The 12,590-nt window shown below is 45.3% G+C and overlaps 2 protein-coding genes across 3 annotated transcripts; one reads left to right on the top strand and one right to left on the bottom strand.

The window, feature by feature from the left end:
- The first annotated feature begins 1,253 nt into the window (after positions 1-1,253).
- On the top strand, positions 1,254-5,038 carry LOC112892081 (beta-amylase 3, chloroplastic-like). The gene is made up of 4 exons (XM_025959156.1): positions 1,254-1,852; positions 3,307-3,517; positions 3,605-3,721; positions 3,982-5,038. The coding sequence occupies exons 1-4, from the start codon at positions 1,338-1,340 to the stop codon at positions 4,771-4,773; spliced, it is 1,635 nt and encodes a 544-aa protein (XP_025814941.1). The 5' UTR covers positions 1,254-1,337; the 3' UTR covers positions 4,774-5,038.
- Positions 5,039-5,533: 495 nt separating this feature from the next.
- On the bottom strand, positions 5,534-11,316 carry LOC112892080 (protein NLP3). Of its 2 annotated transcripts, XM_025959155.1 has the most exons (6): positions 10,713-11,316; positions 8,909-9,468; positions 8,687-8,734; positions 7,650-8,595; positions 6,728-6,801; positions 6,409-6,642 (listed from the first exon to the last, which is right to left on the bottom strand). In XM_025959155.1, exons 1-6 carry the CDS (start codon positions 10,987-10,989, stop codon positions 6,595-6,597), a joined length of 1,953 nt encoding a protein of 650 aa, XP_025814940.1. In that variant the 5' UTR covers positions 10,990-11,316; the 3' UTR covers positions 6,409-6,594. The 2 variants fall into 2 exon arrangements, with proteins under 2 accessions (XP_025814939.1, XP_025814940.1); XM_025959154.1 differs by having other exon boundaries at positions 5,534-6,801; positions 10,713-11,311.
- Between the last annotated feature and the right edge of the window lie 1,274 nt (positions 11,317-12,590).

Genomic DNA, 12,590 nt, shown 5'->3' with positions numbered 1-12,590 from the left:
GAAACCCTTTGCTCACCGTGACTCTGTTCTTTCTGTGCGCTGGCGGGCTGAAGGAAAAAGACGACGGAGAAAGGGATGCTGTGGCGAGGGATTTGGCTCAGGAACGGCTCAAATCGATTGGTGAGGTGGCGCTGAGACTACTGGGGCAGGGAATCGATGGGAGACCGCCCCTCGGAGACGAATTTGGCAGTAAAGCAAACTCGGCCGATGAGGAGCAGACTGGCGATAGGAGGAAGACGATGACCCTTCAGGCGGCATTTATTCTCATCTGCAGTGCCTGAGGGGCCTCCACCTCCTCCTTGCTCAATTTCTGCCGTCTCTCTCTCGAATCGACGCGTGGCTCACTTCAACTTTTACCGTCATTGATCAGCGGCGGCCATGTTGAGAGGATAAGCTCGAGGTGCTCTGTTTCTGTCTCTGAATTTTCTGAATGGCTTCGATTGCCCTCTAAACCAGCAAGTTTGAGCTCAGTTATCTCCAGAATTTACTATTGAACTTCGAAATATGACAAAAGCAACGTTGTAGCCCCGATATTTCTCTAAAACTTTCATTAAATGTACCTTCCTTGGTTTGTCCTCTAAACCATTCAAAAATGGCTCTGAATATTGCTGTTTGCATCAAGTTAAACTGAATATTCCTGAACCTGAACACTGCAGTGCATTTTTCTCCAAATTCTTTCACTGAACTTCAAAATCAGACACTCTTGCTGATTTGTCCTCTAACCTTTCTAAATTTTGCTCTGAACAGACAAAGTTCATGCTGTTTTTCTGAATATTCAGCTAAACCTTTCAGGCTACCTCCGTTTGAATTTAAATTTGAATACCTTCCAAAACCTTTTTATGGGAGAAAAAAATGATATATTCCAACCAGCTTTGAAATGGGGTACTCGTCATCCAAAGTTAATCCATACAAATATACTTTATTTGGTCCCAAAGTTAACCCCTTTCCACTGAAAATTTCAGACTTGGAATTATTTTAAGTGCTGAGCTGTTTTAGCATTTTCTTTAAACTTTGAGCCCTCCAAATAAGATTCTTAGTATCTCCAAACCATCCTAGGTTTGGTTCTATTGTTTAGTACATATCTTGTGCTGTACTTTCTGTAATTTCGGAGATAGGATAGACATTATACCTGTAAAATATATTTTCGTGAAGCATACCATTTTAACTTTTCCAAAATTATTATTGTCATCCATAGTATGCACCTGGTCAAAGCACCGAAAAGAAAGAAAGAAAGTGGTTGAGGACACGACACACTCGCACTGATCGAGCCCGAGAGGGACAACCACACGCGCACACACAAGACGGCTGCGGCTGCGGCTGCGGCTGCGGCTCCTCCAATGGCGGCGATCACCGCGCCGCCGCCCCCTCCTCCCGCCTCCACCTCCTGCCGCCTCCCCCGCCGCTGGTCTCTAACCCGCATCGCCGCCGCCTCCTCTTCCCCATCCTCCCGCTTCCGCCCCTCTTCCTTCCGCCGCCCATCCTCTTCCACCTCCCTCTTCGCGGCCGGCAGCAGCGGCGGCGGGGGCGAGATCCTCCACGTCTCGCCACCTTCTCCACCCGCCAATCCCCCCGGGGCGCCCGTCTACGTCACGCTCCCCGCCGACGCCGTCGGCCCGGGGGGGCGCGTGGCGCGCCGCCGCGCCATGGGGGCCTCGCTCGCCGCGCTGGCGGCCGCCGGGGTCGCCGGCATCGCCTTCGAGCTCTGGTGGGGCGTCGTCGAGCGCCAGGGTCCCGGGGAGTACGACTGGGCCGGCTACCTCGACCTCGCCGCCATGGCCCGCCGCCACGGCCTCCGCGTGCGCGCCATCCTCGCCTTCCACCAGTGCGGCGCTGGCCCGCACGACCCGCTCTGGTGCGTCTCCCTCCGCCCACTTCGCCCTCAGCTCCAAAAAGGCCCCTCCCTTTCCCTCTTCCCCTCTTCCTTTCGTTAGGTTTTAGTTGAACATTTCTGCTGCCAACTGTAAAATTCAAATCTGGATGGGGTTAGGTGATGCAGATTGAAGCTCACCGAACAATTGCAGTGAAAAACCTGCATTTCTACCCCACTTGGAATCATGTGAGCAGGGATGAATGTGAATTGGATATGCAAGTAATATTCTCTCAGGTAGAAACTCACGGAGGTGTGGCTTGTTAACAAGTTCTAAGCGATATGATGGGAGCATTGCAGTATTCTATTGCAAGTTATTCTTCATTTTGTATCCTCCATTGTGGCCTGTTTATACTGTTGGACAATGCTTGTAGCCTGAATTGAACACTTTTAGATAACAGTGTGTTGAATGGCTATGGAAACTGACATGATTCTAATAATATTTCTGTATTTCTCCTTCTCTACACATGACATGCAATTTTTTTTTGTTGCACTACAATGCACAAAAATTTTAGGGAAAAAAACTCACCCTCAGTCACTGATGCAGAATAACTAGTGCCGTTATGATTCATTGTTTTATTAAAATCATCCATGTTTAGTGATGACACTGTCACGCTAAGCATGAAGTGCAGCATGCTGATAGTTCTTTAATTGCATCTAGGGAAAAAAACATTCATACTAGACACATGCACACCCAACAAGGAAACCGCAATAATGGCCCAAGAAGGTACAAGCCAATATTTATTATTGTAGTCGCTACAGAAGAGGTTTTACCTAGGCTGGTTCTACGTTCTGAGAAGTGAGATACAAAATGAACATGCTCGCTATTAAGACCAAAGTAGAGGAATCTGGTAGAGACTAGAGATAGGAGAGGCTGGTATTGTTACATTTTTTCTGTTTAGGCTCAAGTCATTAGGGGCTACTGCAATATGATTGCATGGGAGCTAGTTATATGTGGTTGTAATAGCCTATGATGCTTTGGTTGTGGTTCTGTGATCATCTATGTGATATTGTCAAAAGGCCAAAATGAATTTTTTTGTGACTTACCTGAGCATATTAATCAATGGAATGCCCCAGAACATCATCTTTTGATATCGGATGTGCTAGTACCAACTCTTTCTCAGGATGTGCTAGTACCAATTCTTTTCCAAAAAATCATCCGCGTGGCAGCTACAATCAACTTCAAACATTTATTGTGATATAGCAAGTAATGAAGCCACATGGCATTATATTAACCATGTGTTAAATAAACACATTCTGGTTTTGCAACTCAGTAACTGCTTTCCTTTGTTGTTTTCCAAGTTGTGTTTTTTTTCAGCCACGCTGTTGTTCATGCTTTTTATTGCTGAGGTGCAAAGTTCGATTCACTGGGTGTTGCATTGGTGACACAAAAGTATATCTTCTTTGTTATTAATGGTTACAATTTCCTTCCTTTCCAGGATTCCTTTGCCACAGTGGGTGCTTGAGGAGATGGATAAGGTTCCAGACTTGTCATATACCAATAGATACCAGCAGAGAAACAAAGAATACATCTCATTGGGGTGTGATAGTCTTCCTGTTCTGAAAGGCAGATCACCTATGCAAGCTTACTCAGACTTCATGAGAAGCTTCCGCAATACTTTCGAAGATTACCTTGGCGCCATAGTGACAGTTTGTATTCTCCTTGGTATTTAAGCACACAAGATTTATCGTACACCACCGAAAGGATGTATCTGTCTTACAACTGCTGTCTTTCAGGAAGTTCAAGTTGGAATGGGCCCAGGAGGTGAGCTTAGGTATCCGTCATGCCCAACTGAGAAGCTAAGTCAGCCAGGCAGTTCATCCGAACTTGGGGAATTTCAGTGTTATGACAAGGTACATTGCGAAATAAGATTCTTACTCTAAAATCACTTCAAAATTGTGACTTCAACTAGTAATTAGTAAAGGCTAGCTCCCTATCATTTGAGCTCATACAAGTCTTCTCTACATAAGGAGATTGCATTTGAGCCATGCTATAACAAGGACAACTATGCATTTGCTGAAATGATTGAAAAAAGCACATATGTCAGAATCACGCATCTGACGCATATTTCCGTTACAAGATTGAATTATTGATATATGTGTTCTGTTGACAGTTTATGCAAGCATCATTGAGTGCTCATGCACAGATTCTTGGGATCCAAAAGTGGGGGAGTGGTGGTTCAATTGGCAGAGATGGCTCACAGCAGAATCTCGAAGAAAGTAGTTTTTTTCGCGCTGATGGAGGATATTGGGATACACCTTATGGTCGCTTTTTCCTTGAGTGGTATTCAGGAATGCTTGTCCTCCATGGAGAAAGGTTATGCATGATAGCTGATACTATCTTCTCCGGTACTGGCGTGACCATCTCAGGAAAGGTTGCTGGCATACATTGGCACTATTATACTTGTGCACACCCATCTGAACTGACAGCTGGCTACTATAATACCCTACTAAGAGATGGTTACCTTCCTATTGCTCAAATGTTTGCCAAGTACAAAGCTGCACTGTGTTGCGGTTGTTTTGACCTGAGGGACACAGAAAAAACAAATCCTGAGAGCAGTCCAGAAGGGACCCTTCGGCAGCTTGTAGGTGCTGCAAAAATGTGCAATCTTCCCCTTAATGGTGAAAATTCTGTGACAAGGCTGGATGATGCATCACTGAACCAAGTGATAAGAAGCTCACGGCTCTATTCAGGTCGGAGTTCAGGAACATCATTTTCCTTCAACTATGTTAGGATGAACAAAAGCTTATTTGAGTTCCACAATTGGAGTCGATTTACGAAGTTTGTTAGGCAGATGTCAGATGCCAGAACCTTTCTAGCAAGACTAGATGTCAGGAGAGGGCAGCAATACTTGTCTTCAATGTCAGTTGTTTGGGTAGTTAGTAGGGCATGTGCATATACATGAAAGTTTTCAAAAGCAATTGGAAATCATGTACATGTAATTTTCAAGCATAAATGATTTGACAACATGGAAGGAGAAGTTTCACTCGGTATATGGCTCATTTTTAGTTGCCAGAAGGGCAGGCATGGATATGCTACATTATTTTGATGCATAGGCCATTGGTCGACCAAACGGTTCACATCTTATATTTGTTTGTTGTAAACTGATTGTCCGTGTACCTGTTAACAATCTTGAATCTTGAAAAAGAAATGTCTCTGTTACTATAGCATGCTAAAAAAGGGCCCTGTAGCCGCCATATAAATTGTTGGAGCCTTTTTCCATTTCCTTTTTAAAATATGATTCCTTTTATACTATTCGTGTGGATGACGAACTTGTTTCCTATTCGTGTGGGTAATGCGATCATCATATGTAAGTAATCTTAGGGGAGGTGACGATTGAAACTTGTTTCCTATTCTTGTGAATGTTGTTGGTCCTGTGGACAAAAACTCGTCCTAAAGCTAGGGCCTTACAAATCCACAATAAATTTACAATTTGTTTTTTAATGGCAATTTCCATTTGAAGGGTAAAACTACAGGCAAAATTCAATATGCCCCTTTCTGTGTCATCACTCCAGTTCAAAATCGGCAAAGATCAACTCCATGAGCTAGGAAGAACTGACATGAATAAATGTAATTACATCATAGACTAGCTAACTACAAAAATAATCTACATCTCCAAATAATCTAACCTACGGAAGGATTTGCCACCTTGAACATAAGGGGGGTCTTATGGGAAAACACGGTGCTTCCCTTGACCTTATGAACAATTACAACAATTCTTGTTTATAAACTTAAACAATAGAATTTCCAGCTCTAAGTGCTTAATATGTACAGGGTTGGACTACAAGTGCGATCTGCAGAATTATATGTATTGTTGGAGGGGAAAAAAAACAATGGTACATTTACCGAACACAATGAAGCAGCTAATGCTACCTAGTGACAAAACTAGATTACAAACAGGTGAAACTGAACTCGTGGTACAAGAACTTTTTCGTACCCATTGAACAGAGCAGAAGGCATGAATATCAACCAGAGCTTCCACAAGAACTACCAAGGTGTGCTGTAATATCGCTGACCAACAGCCTGATGACATGGCTGCCCGAACTACGTGATATCTCCATGCACTCTTCCAAGTCTGCATTGCATGCCAGCTTCACCCACTCATGGTCATCGTCAAGATACTTGATATCAAACGTGCCCACATCCATTCTTAGCCTCTTTGCTACTTCATCTTTCAATACAGTTACACTGCCTGAGCATGGGAACCGGAATCGTACAATATCTTCCTTAAAACTTGCCTTTATTGTTACAGTCCCTGAATGCTTCATTGACACCAAATTACTGGGAGGGGCCAAAAAAGGTTGGTCGGCTGCTGGAGTGAAGAGATTCTTCAAATCTTTGGAGCTACCAGAATCCTCAATCAGCATCCTGGAAAGTGGTAACTGTGGTTCTTGAAAAGGCTCTTTGTGAAACTCTTCAGGATTAAGTTGAGGTTCTGCAAATGTTGAAGCAATTGGCTTGCAAACAAATGTCCTGTTCGCTGGACTTCCCTGGCATGACCCCTCTGAAGTACGTGAATTTATGCTGCCTTCTCCAGATGAACTTCTCGAGTGAGAAGCTTTGTCTGCTTCAAGCTGAGCATCGTTGTTATTGTCCATAAATCCTTGCTGGGCCATGAGTATACTAAAATGGCCATCATTTTCAACTGATTTTTGCAATGAAGAATCTCTGTCGCCATCAACAACAAGATTCAAAGGTTCTGCAACTTTACTTTGAGTTACTTTCTCTACATTGAGAGAATCCGATGAAGGGCCAACAGGAATAGGAAGAGGACCTGTGATAGATGTGAGATTAAATGCAGCATCTGAGCCTTGAACAGACTCGATTACCTGCTTTAATTTCGAGAAAGACCGATTGACCTTATTAATTTTTCGAGATGGCCAACGAGAAATCCCATGTTGCCGGCAGATGCGCTTCATGGTTGTAGGACAAACTGCCAGATACAAAAAAGGAAGTTAGCTTCCACAGTTTACACTGCATGAAAAAAAAATCAATGTTTTGCCATCTCTACTCCCTCTTCAGGTTCTAGAACAGAAACTGATGGAAAAGGAAGCTGAAAGCAAGGAGAGTTTATAATAGAAGTGCCCAAAACACACACAAAACAAAAAGGTGCTTCACTGCAAAACACACAACCATGCATAGGAAGGTCTAATACAGTACCACAGCAAGCAAATCTGATGCAGGGACACTGACAGAAATTACTTTGCTAGGTTGTTTCTGCTTACATGACATGACAACAAATTATGGAAGCCCCTCTATCCAAGCAATGTGCCAATGTGAACAGAAGATCCAGTTTGAGTCTCAAAGGAAATAAAGTTTAACCAAGTTATCATCATTCTCTCAACAAGTATTTTATGTTAATCCTATGTTGATAAGAAGATTTTCTATGCAATCACCAGTTCCCCATCAACCCTTCCTGCTCCAAAAATACAAACGCCTCCATGCAGATTCTATCAGCTATGATTATAGAGCTTAATAAAATATGTGACTTATCCAATCCAGCAATCTAACCATGGGCTTTCCCAACAAGCCAACACCATGAACTTAAAATCAAACTAAAATCCCCTAACTTGTCAACTCTAACTAATTCCCTTATTTGAGAAGAAAAGAAAATAATATGGCAGATGAATGCAACATAAAGGCCAAGAATAGCATGAACCAGACTATCATTTGAAAAATGACAAAACGGCAAATGAGCTGGGATACTAAAAGTTATCGTTAGTCCAGGAAGAATGGAACAGTAAAAAAGGAGTACGGTGAATTTGAACATCAGAGGCGTACCACCAAGGCTTTTGGCTGCGTTTTTCAAGCTTCCAGAAAAATATTGCTGAAGAACCTCTAAACTTATAGTTTTTTCAGCCTTCCCACGTCTTCTTTCAGGGGGTTTGCTGGTTTTGTGAAGCACCAAAGAATCAGAAGCACCGCTACCATTTGGTCTGCCAGCAGAAGTGCCATTGTCTTGAGAGCAGTCATCAGCCATCAAATGTCCCTCTGGCAAATTTGGAACTTTGTTGTCCCCATTATCAAACGTGTGGGCTCCTCCATCTTCGGGTGATTCATGAAGGGAACCATCAGAGTTATCAAATTGAGCATCTGTCTTGAATTCTTCATTCTCTATTTTTAGCACATTACTAAGCTGAAGTGAAACCCCACTCGAGTCTCTGTCACCAACTACCTTTAGGCTACGAAGACACTGCTTCATCAGAGTAAATATAGACTCCAACAAGGCATTTTGATCATCTTCATCGATACAATCAGGTGGCAGGAAGAACTCTAATATGTAGTCATCATGTCCAGTATAGGAACTTTGCAAGCATATTGCAAAGCAGCCAGCCAAACCAAACATACGAGCATAGTGTACAAGGGGATACTTTAACTTACAGAACTTCCTGATGTCTTTTGAAAAGCAAGGTTTGCGTGTGATAAATGCCTTTCCAGAAACCCCTTGCCCCCTCTGTAGGTGATGCTCTACACATGCATCTCTAAAACCCCACATATGAGCATCAATCACATGAAATGCCACATCACTAGTTGACATGCAGACCTCCCCCATGCAACTTCCATCAAAACTTAAGCAACTCTTCTTCAAACCACCACCATGTGCCAATACACTTCGATACTTGCAAGGAACCCAAGTTTGTGCTAAAGGAAGCTTGTGCTCTTCACATACCACAGTCAAGATCTCAAGTATTTCCACCAGAGCAGTCTGACGGCCTTCATTGCATATCTGAGTAAGGAAGGAGATGAAGGAAAACATAAACCACCACATAGTATGAACAGGAAAACATCTGTACATATTGTACTGATTGAAGGCTCACCTGGACATTTGGATGGTCCAAAATTTCCGTGCTTTTAAGATTTACTGCCTGCAACAGTGTCGCCAAAATGTAAGGGGATAATTCAGCAAAATCTATGCTACAGGTGGTCGTTATCGTTGATGTGTAAGGTTACTAACATCAATCTTGAAAAATTTTAGCTATCACATTAATGTGTATGTGATACTAAAATAACATATGGCAAGAAAAGAGAAAAAGACCAACCTCAAGTGCTTTGCAGACTTTATCGACCTCACAGGCATAGTTTATCTTCTTTGATGTCATTATCAGTTCAACAACAGCAATACATGACTGAGCAGAAGGATCGAAAACAGGCAGGGCAACTGTACCATGAACATTGTAACTGATCGCATGATTGAGCCGTGGATACTCAGTACTGCTGTAATACTGCACATTTGGTGTCCACTCAGGCACCTTTAGCTTGTAGACACGGCCAGGTAGCCCCAGCTCCCCAACATTTTCCCCATCTACTGAAAACATGTACATCATGGATACAGCCCTGTACTGGAGTAGCCCAATGCTCTGGTGGTCAAGCACAAATGGCTGTCCTGAAGTAGTAAGCACATAGCGGTCTCCATTTTTGACTGGGGCCCAGACTTGAACCAACAGATGTTGGTCTGTGGAGTCCTTGAAGTACCTGAGAGCTTGCGTAAGCCTCTCCTTGAACAAGCTAGAGTTGTCTGTGCCATCTTCATCCAGAGATAGGTGAAACTGCCATTTGTGATTGATTTGTTCAACCCTCTTACTTGTAGTGTCAGAATTCCCTGAACAAGAGAAGCAGAATTGTAAGAGGGGAAAGGCTAAGATCGGAGCCTATAATAAAGGGCGGCGTTGTAAACTAAATGAAGCAAAAGTTCTGCTTATGCTTGGCTGTTTAGTTCGGAACCTCCTAGCGCTCATCCTGAACAGTTAAATCTCTGTTTCTATATATAGATGGAGCAAGTTTTCTACAGACACGAGCTAGAAATGGCATGGTTGGTCTGGTCTATGGTTTCAACAAAGTAAGCAAAATAAATGCTTGAATACACGATGCAGATTCTAGAGCCTATGAAATGAAGATGTCACAGTTTACTCGGCACGTAACTAAAGTTGACCTCATTGTCGCAATTTAACTATCATATAATTAGACAAGCAAGGCATTATCCAACTGCTTCCACTTTGAATACAATCTAGCACACAGTCCATGGCGTCATAACCCACTGAAAAATCTAGTAAATACAGCACGAGGTAGCTTTAGAGACAGCACACAAGCACTAGGAGACAGAGCAAAGTAGTCCATGCATTATAGCGTAAAGTAGTAAATGACTCAGGCAACAATATGTAGCACAAGAAAGGAGGGTCTCTCTCTTCCTTTTGTGTATGCACAGTAAATATAATCAAGTACACCCCGCACCTCCTAGTGGAATCCAATTTGCCATCAACAAATCTTGGCAATGATTAGCGTTAAAAACGAAGCATGACCCCACCAGGTCGGAAAGAAAGGCATGTTTTTTTAGTCTTAGCTGCACTAAGTAAACAAATGCGCTCGTATCGTTGCAAACTAGGAGATGCAGCTAGCTTTGGGACATTTTATCCAAATTCCTGCAAACAGGAAGCGCAAAGATTCTGTTTGATCCAAAACTCACGAGGCAAATCCTATGAGGCCAGGCCAATAAGCATAGCAGAAATGAAGCAAGTCCGCTACCTAGAGTTTTCCGTAAGAATAAAAATACCAAAGTCAAACATAAAGCTGGGAACTTGATAAGGTTAGTAGCGTATTGGTGACAAGAACCAGAGCAAGATTCCAACTTTCCGCGAATCCACTAGGTGCAGGCCAAAGCAAAGCAAAGATGGTGGAGCGGAGCACAAAATCTGGCATGGGACGGACGGGGGAATCTCTGGGCTTCTTTTTTTCTTTTCTAACAATTTAGTTGTTGCGAAATACAGTAGTATGATTACGATACAGGAAGGAAGCTAGGAAACGATGTGCAATAGAAAGAAAGAAAGAAAGAAAGAAAGAAAGGCTCACCTGAGCGGGCCCTTTGGACCTCCTCGACGACGGCGGCGGCAACGGCGGCCTCGGGCGCTTGCGGGGCGTCTAGCGGGAGCAGGTGTCGGTCCTCGAAGAGCCAGAGCGGCGATGGCGGGGTGAGCCAGGAGGAGGAGTTGGCCGGCAGAGGAGGCAGCGGCGGGGAGGCGGAGACGGAGGAGAAGAGCAGGGACGTGGTGAGGGAGTCGAAGGGCCAGGCGTCGGCAGAGACGGCGCAGGCGTCCCCGGGACCGGAGGTGGGGGGGTCGAGGTCCATGGTGCAGGTCGCTGCTGCTGGTGGTGGCGCTAGCTACTACCGGAAGAAGGCGGCGAGCTGGGGCGGGCTAGCGGCGACGGCGACGGCGGAAGAGGAGGAGGAGGAGACGACGACGAGCCGGGAGTAGTGGAGGGAGGAGGCGGGGTGCCATGTGGGGGAGGGGGATCAAATGTGGCTGGGGGTGGAGGTGTGCTGCCGCGGGCCGGAGTGGTGGACCGGAATAAAAGAGAATTCTTTGGACAAGTGGGCAGGAAGGAGAGGGAAGAGCCAGCCAGATCTCACCATCTTGGCCTCTTCCCTGTCTTCCATATTTCATCAGAGAGAGACTGCTGCCTGTGGCATGTGTTCATGTGCGCGCGCGCCTCTATGTAGTATTGCTCGGGGGCTCCCGGCCGGAATCTACCTTGCCCTGATGCCCACTCCCCGGCTACTGTGATGTCAACGTTTAGACTCCCTGGTGTGGTTGGACACATAAGTATGCGTGGCATGGTAGCCATTTTTGTGCAAATTGGGCAATGCTTATGTTCTAGAGCAGGCATCTTCAGGAACCATAAAACGATTTTGTAGACTCTACGGCCACATTAAGACAAGCACTCGATAAGCATAGCTATAAAATCCATTTGAGATTCTTTGTACTCCAAGCGAGAATGTAAGAACAAAGACAAGATATTGATTCTTGTCATTTTATCAACACATATAGCAGATACCATCGGCGATAAGGTTAGTAGATACAAGTGGTTCGAGCATGGGCATAATATAAAAGTGCATGCATGATATGGTTACGGAGCTATCAGACTACGAGAGTTGCCTAAAGAGAAAGCTTGGTTCACCGCATCTGGACAAATAACCTAACGCCGCAGTTGGTTTGTCGCGTCTTGGTTATAGCTAGCAAACTAAACCAGCGACCATGCGTTGCCATACTTTTGTGTAGCTCCAATAACGGCCCACAATAAACGAGTAAAATAACGGGCCGGGCATGTCCTGGTGCACTCCAACACGGCCGTAGCAATGATCGGCGCACCCACCTGGGTCCCACCTCACCACAGCAGGGAGAGCGGTACGGGCCGCGCCACGTGTAGAGCAGCCGAGGGCCAGGCTCGCTGCTCGCTACGATGGATGGATGGATGGGAAGGCTGGCAGTTGTTATCTGGGTCGCCGTGGGCGCACCGCGTCCCGCTCCGGCCCCGGCAACCGCGCGGCCGCGTCGCAGCGGCAGCTAGCGACCTGCGGCCCCCTCCAATCCGGGACGGGCAGCTACCGCGCCCGCGCCGTAATATTTTATCGCCGACCTGCTTGCTGGTGGTGACGGCGACGGCTGTGTTGGACAGGGAACAGCAAGATTGAGCTCGTTGCTGATTGATTCGTGGACATGATCACCTGCCATGGATGGATCGGACCGGACACAGTCACACAGTGCCAGTGCGCATCGGCATCGCATCGCCCCACTGCCTGCCGCCCGGCGGCTGTCCCGGCCTGCATCTCGATCAGCCAGATTCCGATTCACTCAGATGGCAACGCCCTATCTATCATCCCTCCCTGTAGGATCGATAGGAATAGGGTTCAGCGAGCGAGCTGCAGGTAGCCTGGTTCCTTGCTTGCGT

This window comes from Panicum hallii, chromosome 5 (assembly GCF_002211085.1).
Source record: "Panicum hallii strain FIL2 chromosome 5, PHallii_v3.1, whole genome shotgun sequence".
Lineage (NCBI taxonomy): Eukaryota > Viridiplantae > Streptophyta > Magnoliopsida > Poales > Poaceae > Panicum > Panicum hallii.
The sequence above is the reverse complement of the archived record's forward strand: the minus strand, read 5'-3'. Positions and strand labels throughout refer to the sequence as shown.

Bases quoted from the DNA above. Each gene is read 5' to 3' on its own strand.
- LOC112892081 (XM_025959156.1), top strand. From the start codon at position 1,338: ATGGCGGCGATCACCGCGCCGCCGCCCCCTCCTCCCGCCTCCACCTCC. The intron at 1,853-3,306 runs GTGCGTCTCCCT...CTTCCTTTCCAG, and splicing joins GGCCCGCACGACCCGCTCTG to GATTCCTTTGCCACAGTGGG. The intron at 3,518-3,604 runs GTTTGTATTCTC...GCTGTCTTTCAG, and splicing joins ACCTTGGCGCCATAGTGACA to GAAGTTCAAGTTGGAATGGG.
- LOC112892080 (XM_025959154.1), bottom strand. From the start codon at position 10,989: ATGGACCTCGACCCCCCCACCTCCGGTCCCGGGGACGCCTGCGCCGTC. The intron at 9,469-10,712 runs GTGAGCCTTTCT...TCTCTTGTTCAG, and splicing joins GGTCCAAAGGGCCCGCTCAG to GGAATTCTGACACTACAAGT. The intron at 8,596-8,686 runs GTGAGCCTTCAA...TTCCTTACTCAG, and splicing joins TGGACCATCCAAATGTCCAG to ATATGCAATGAAGGCCGTCA.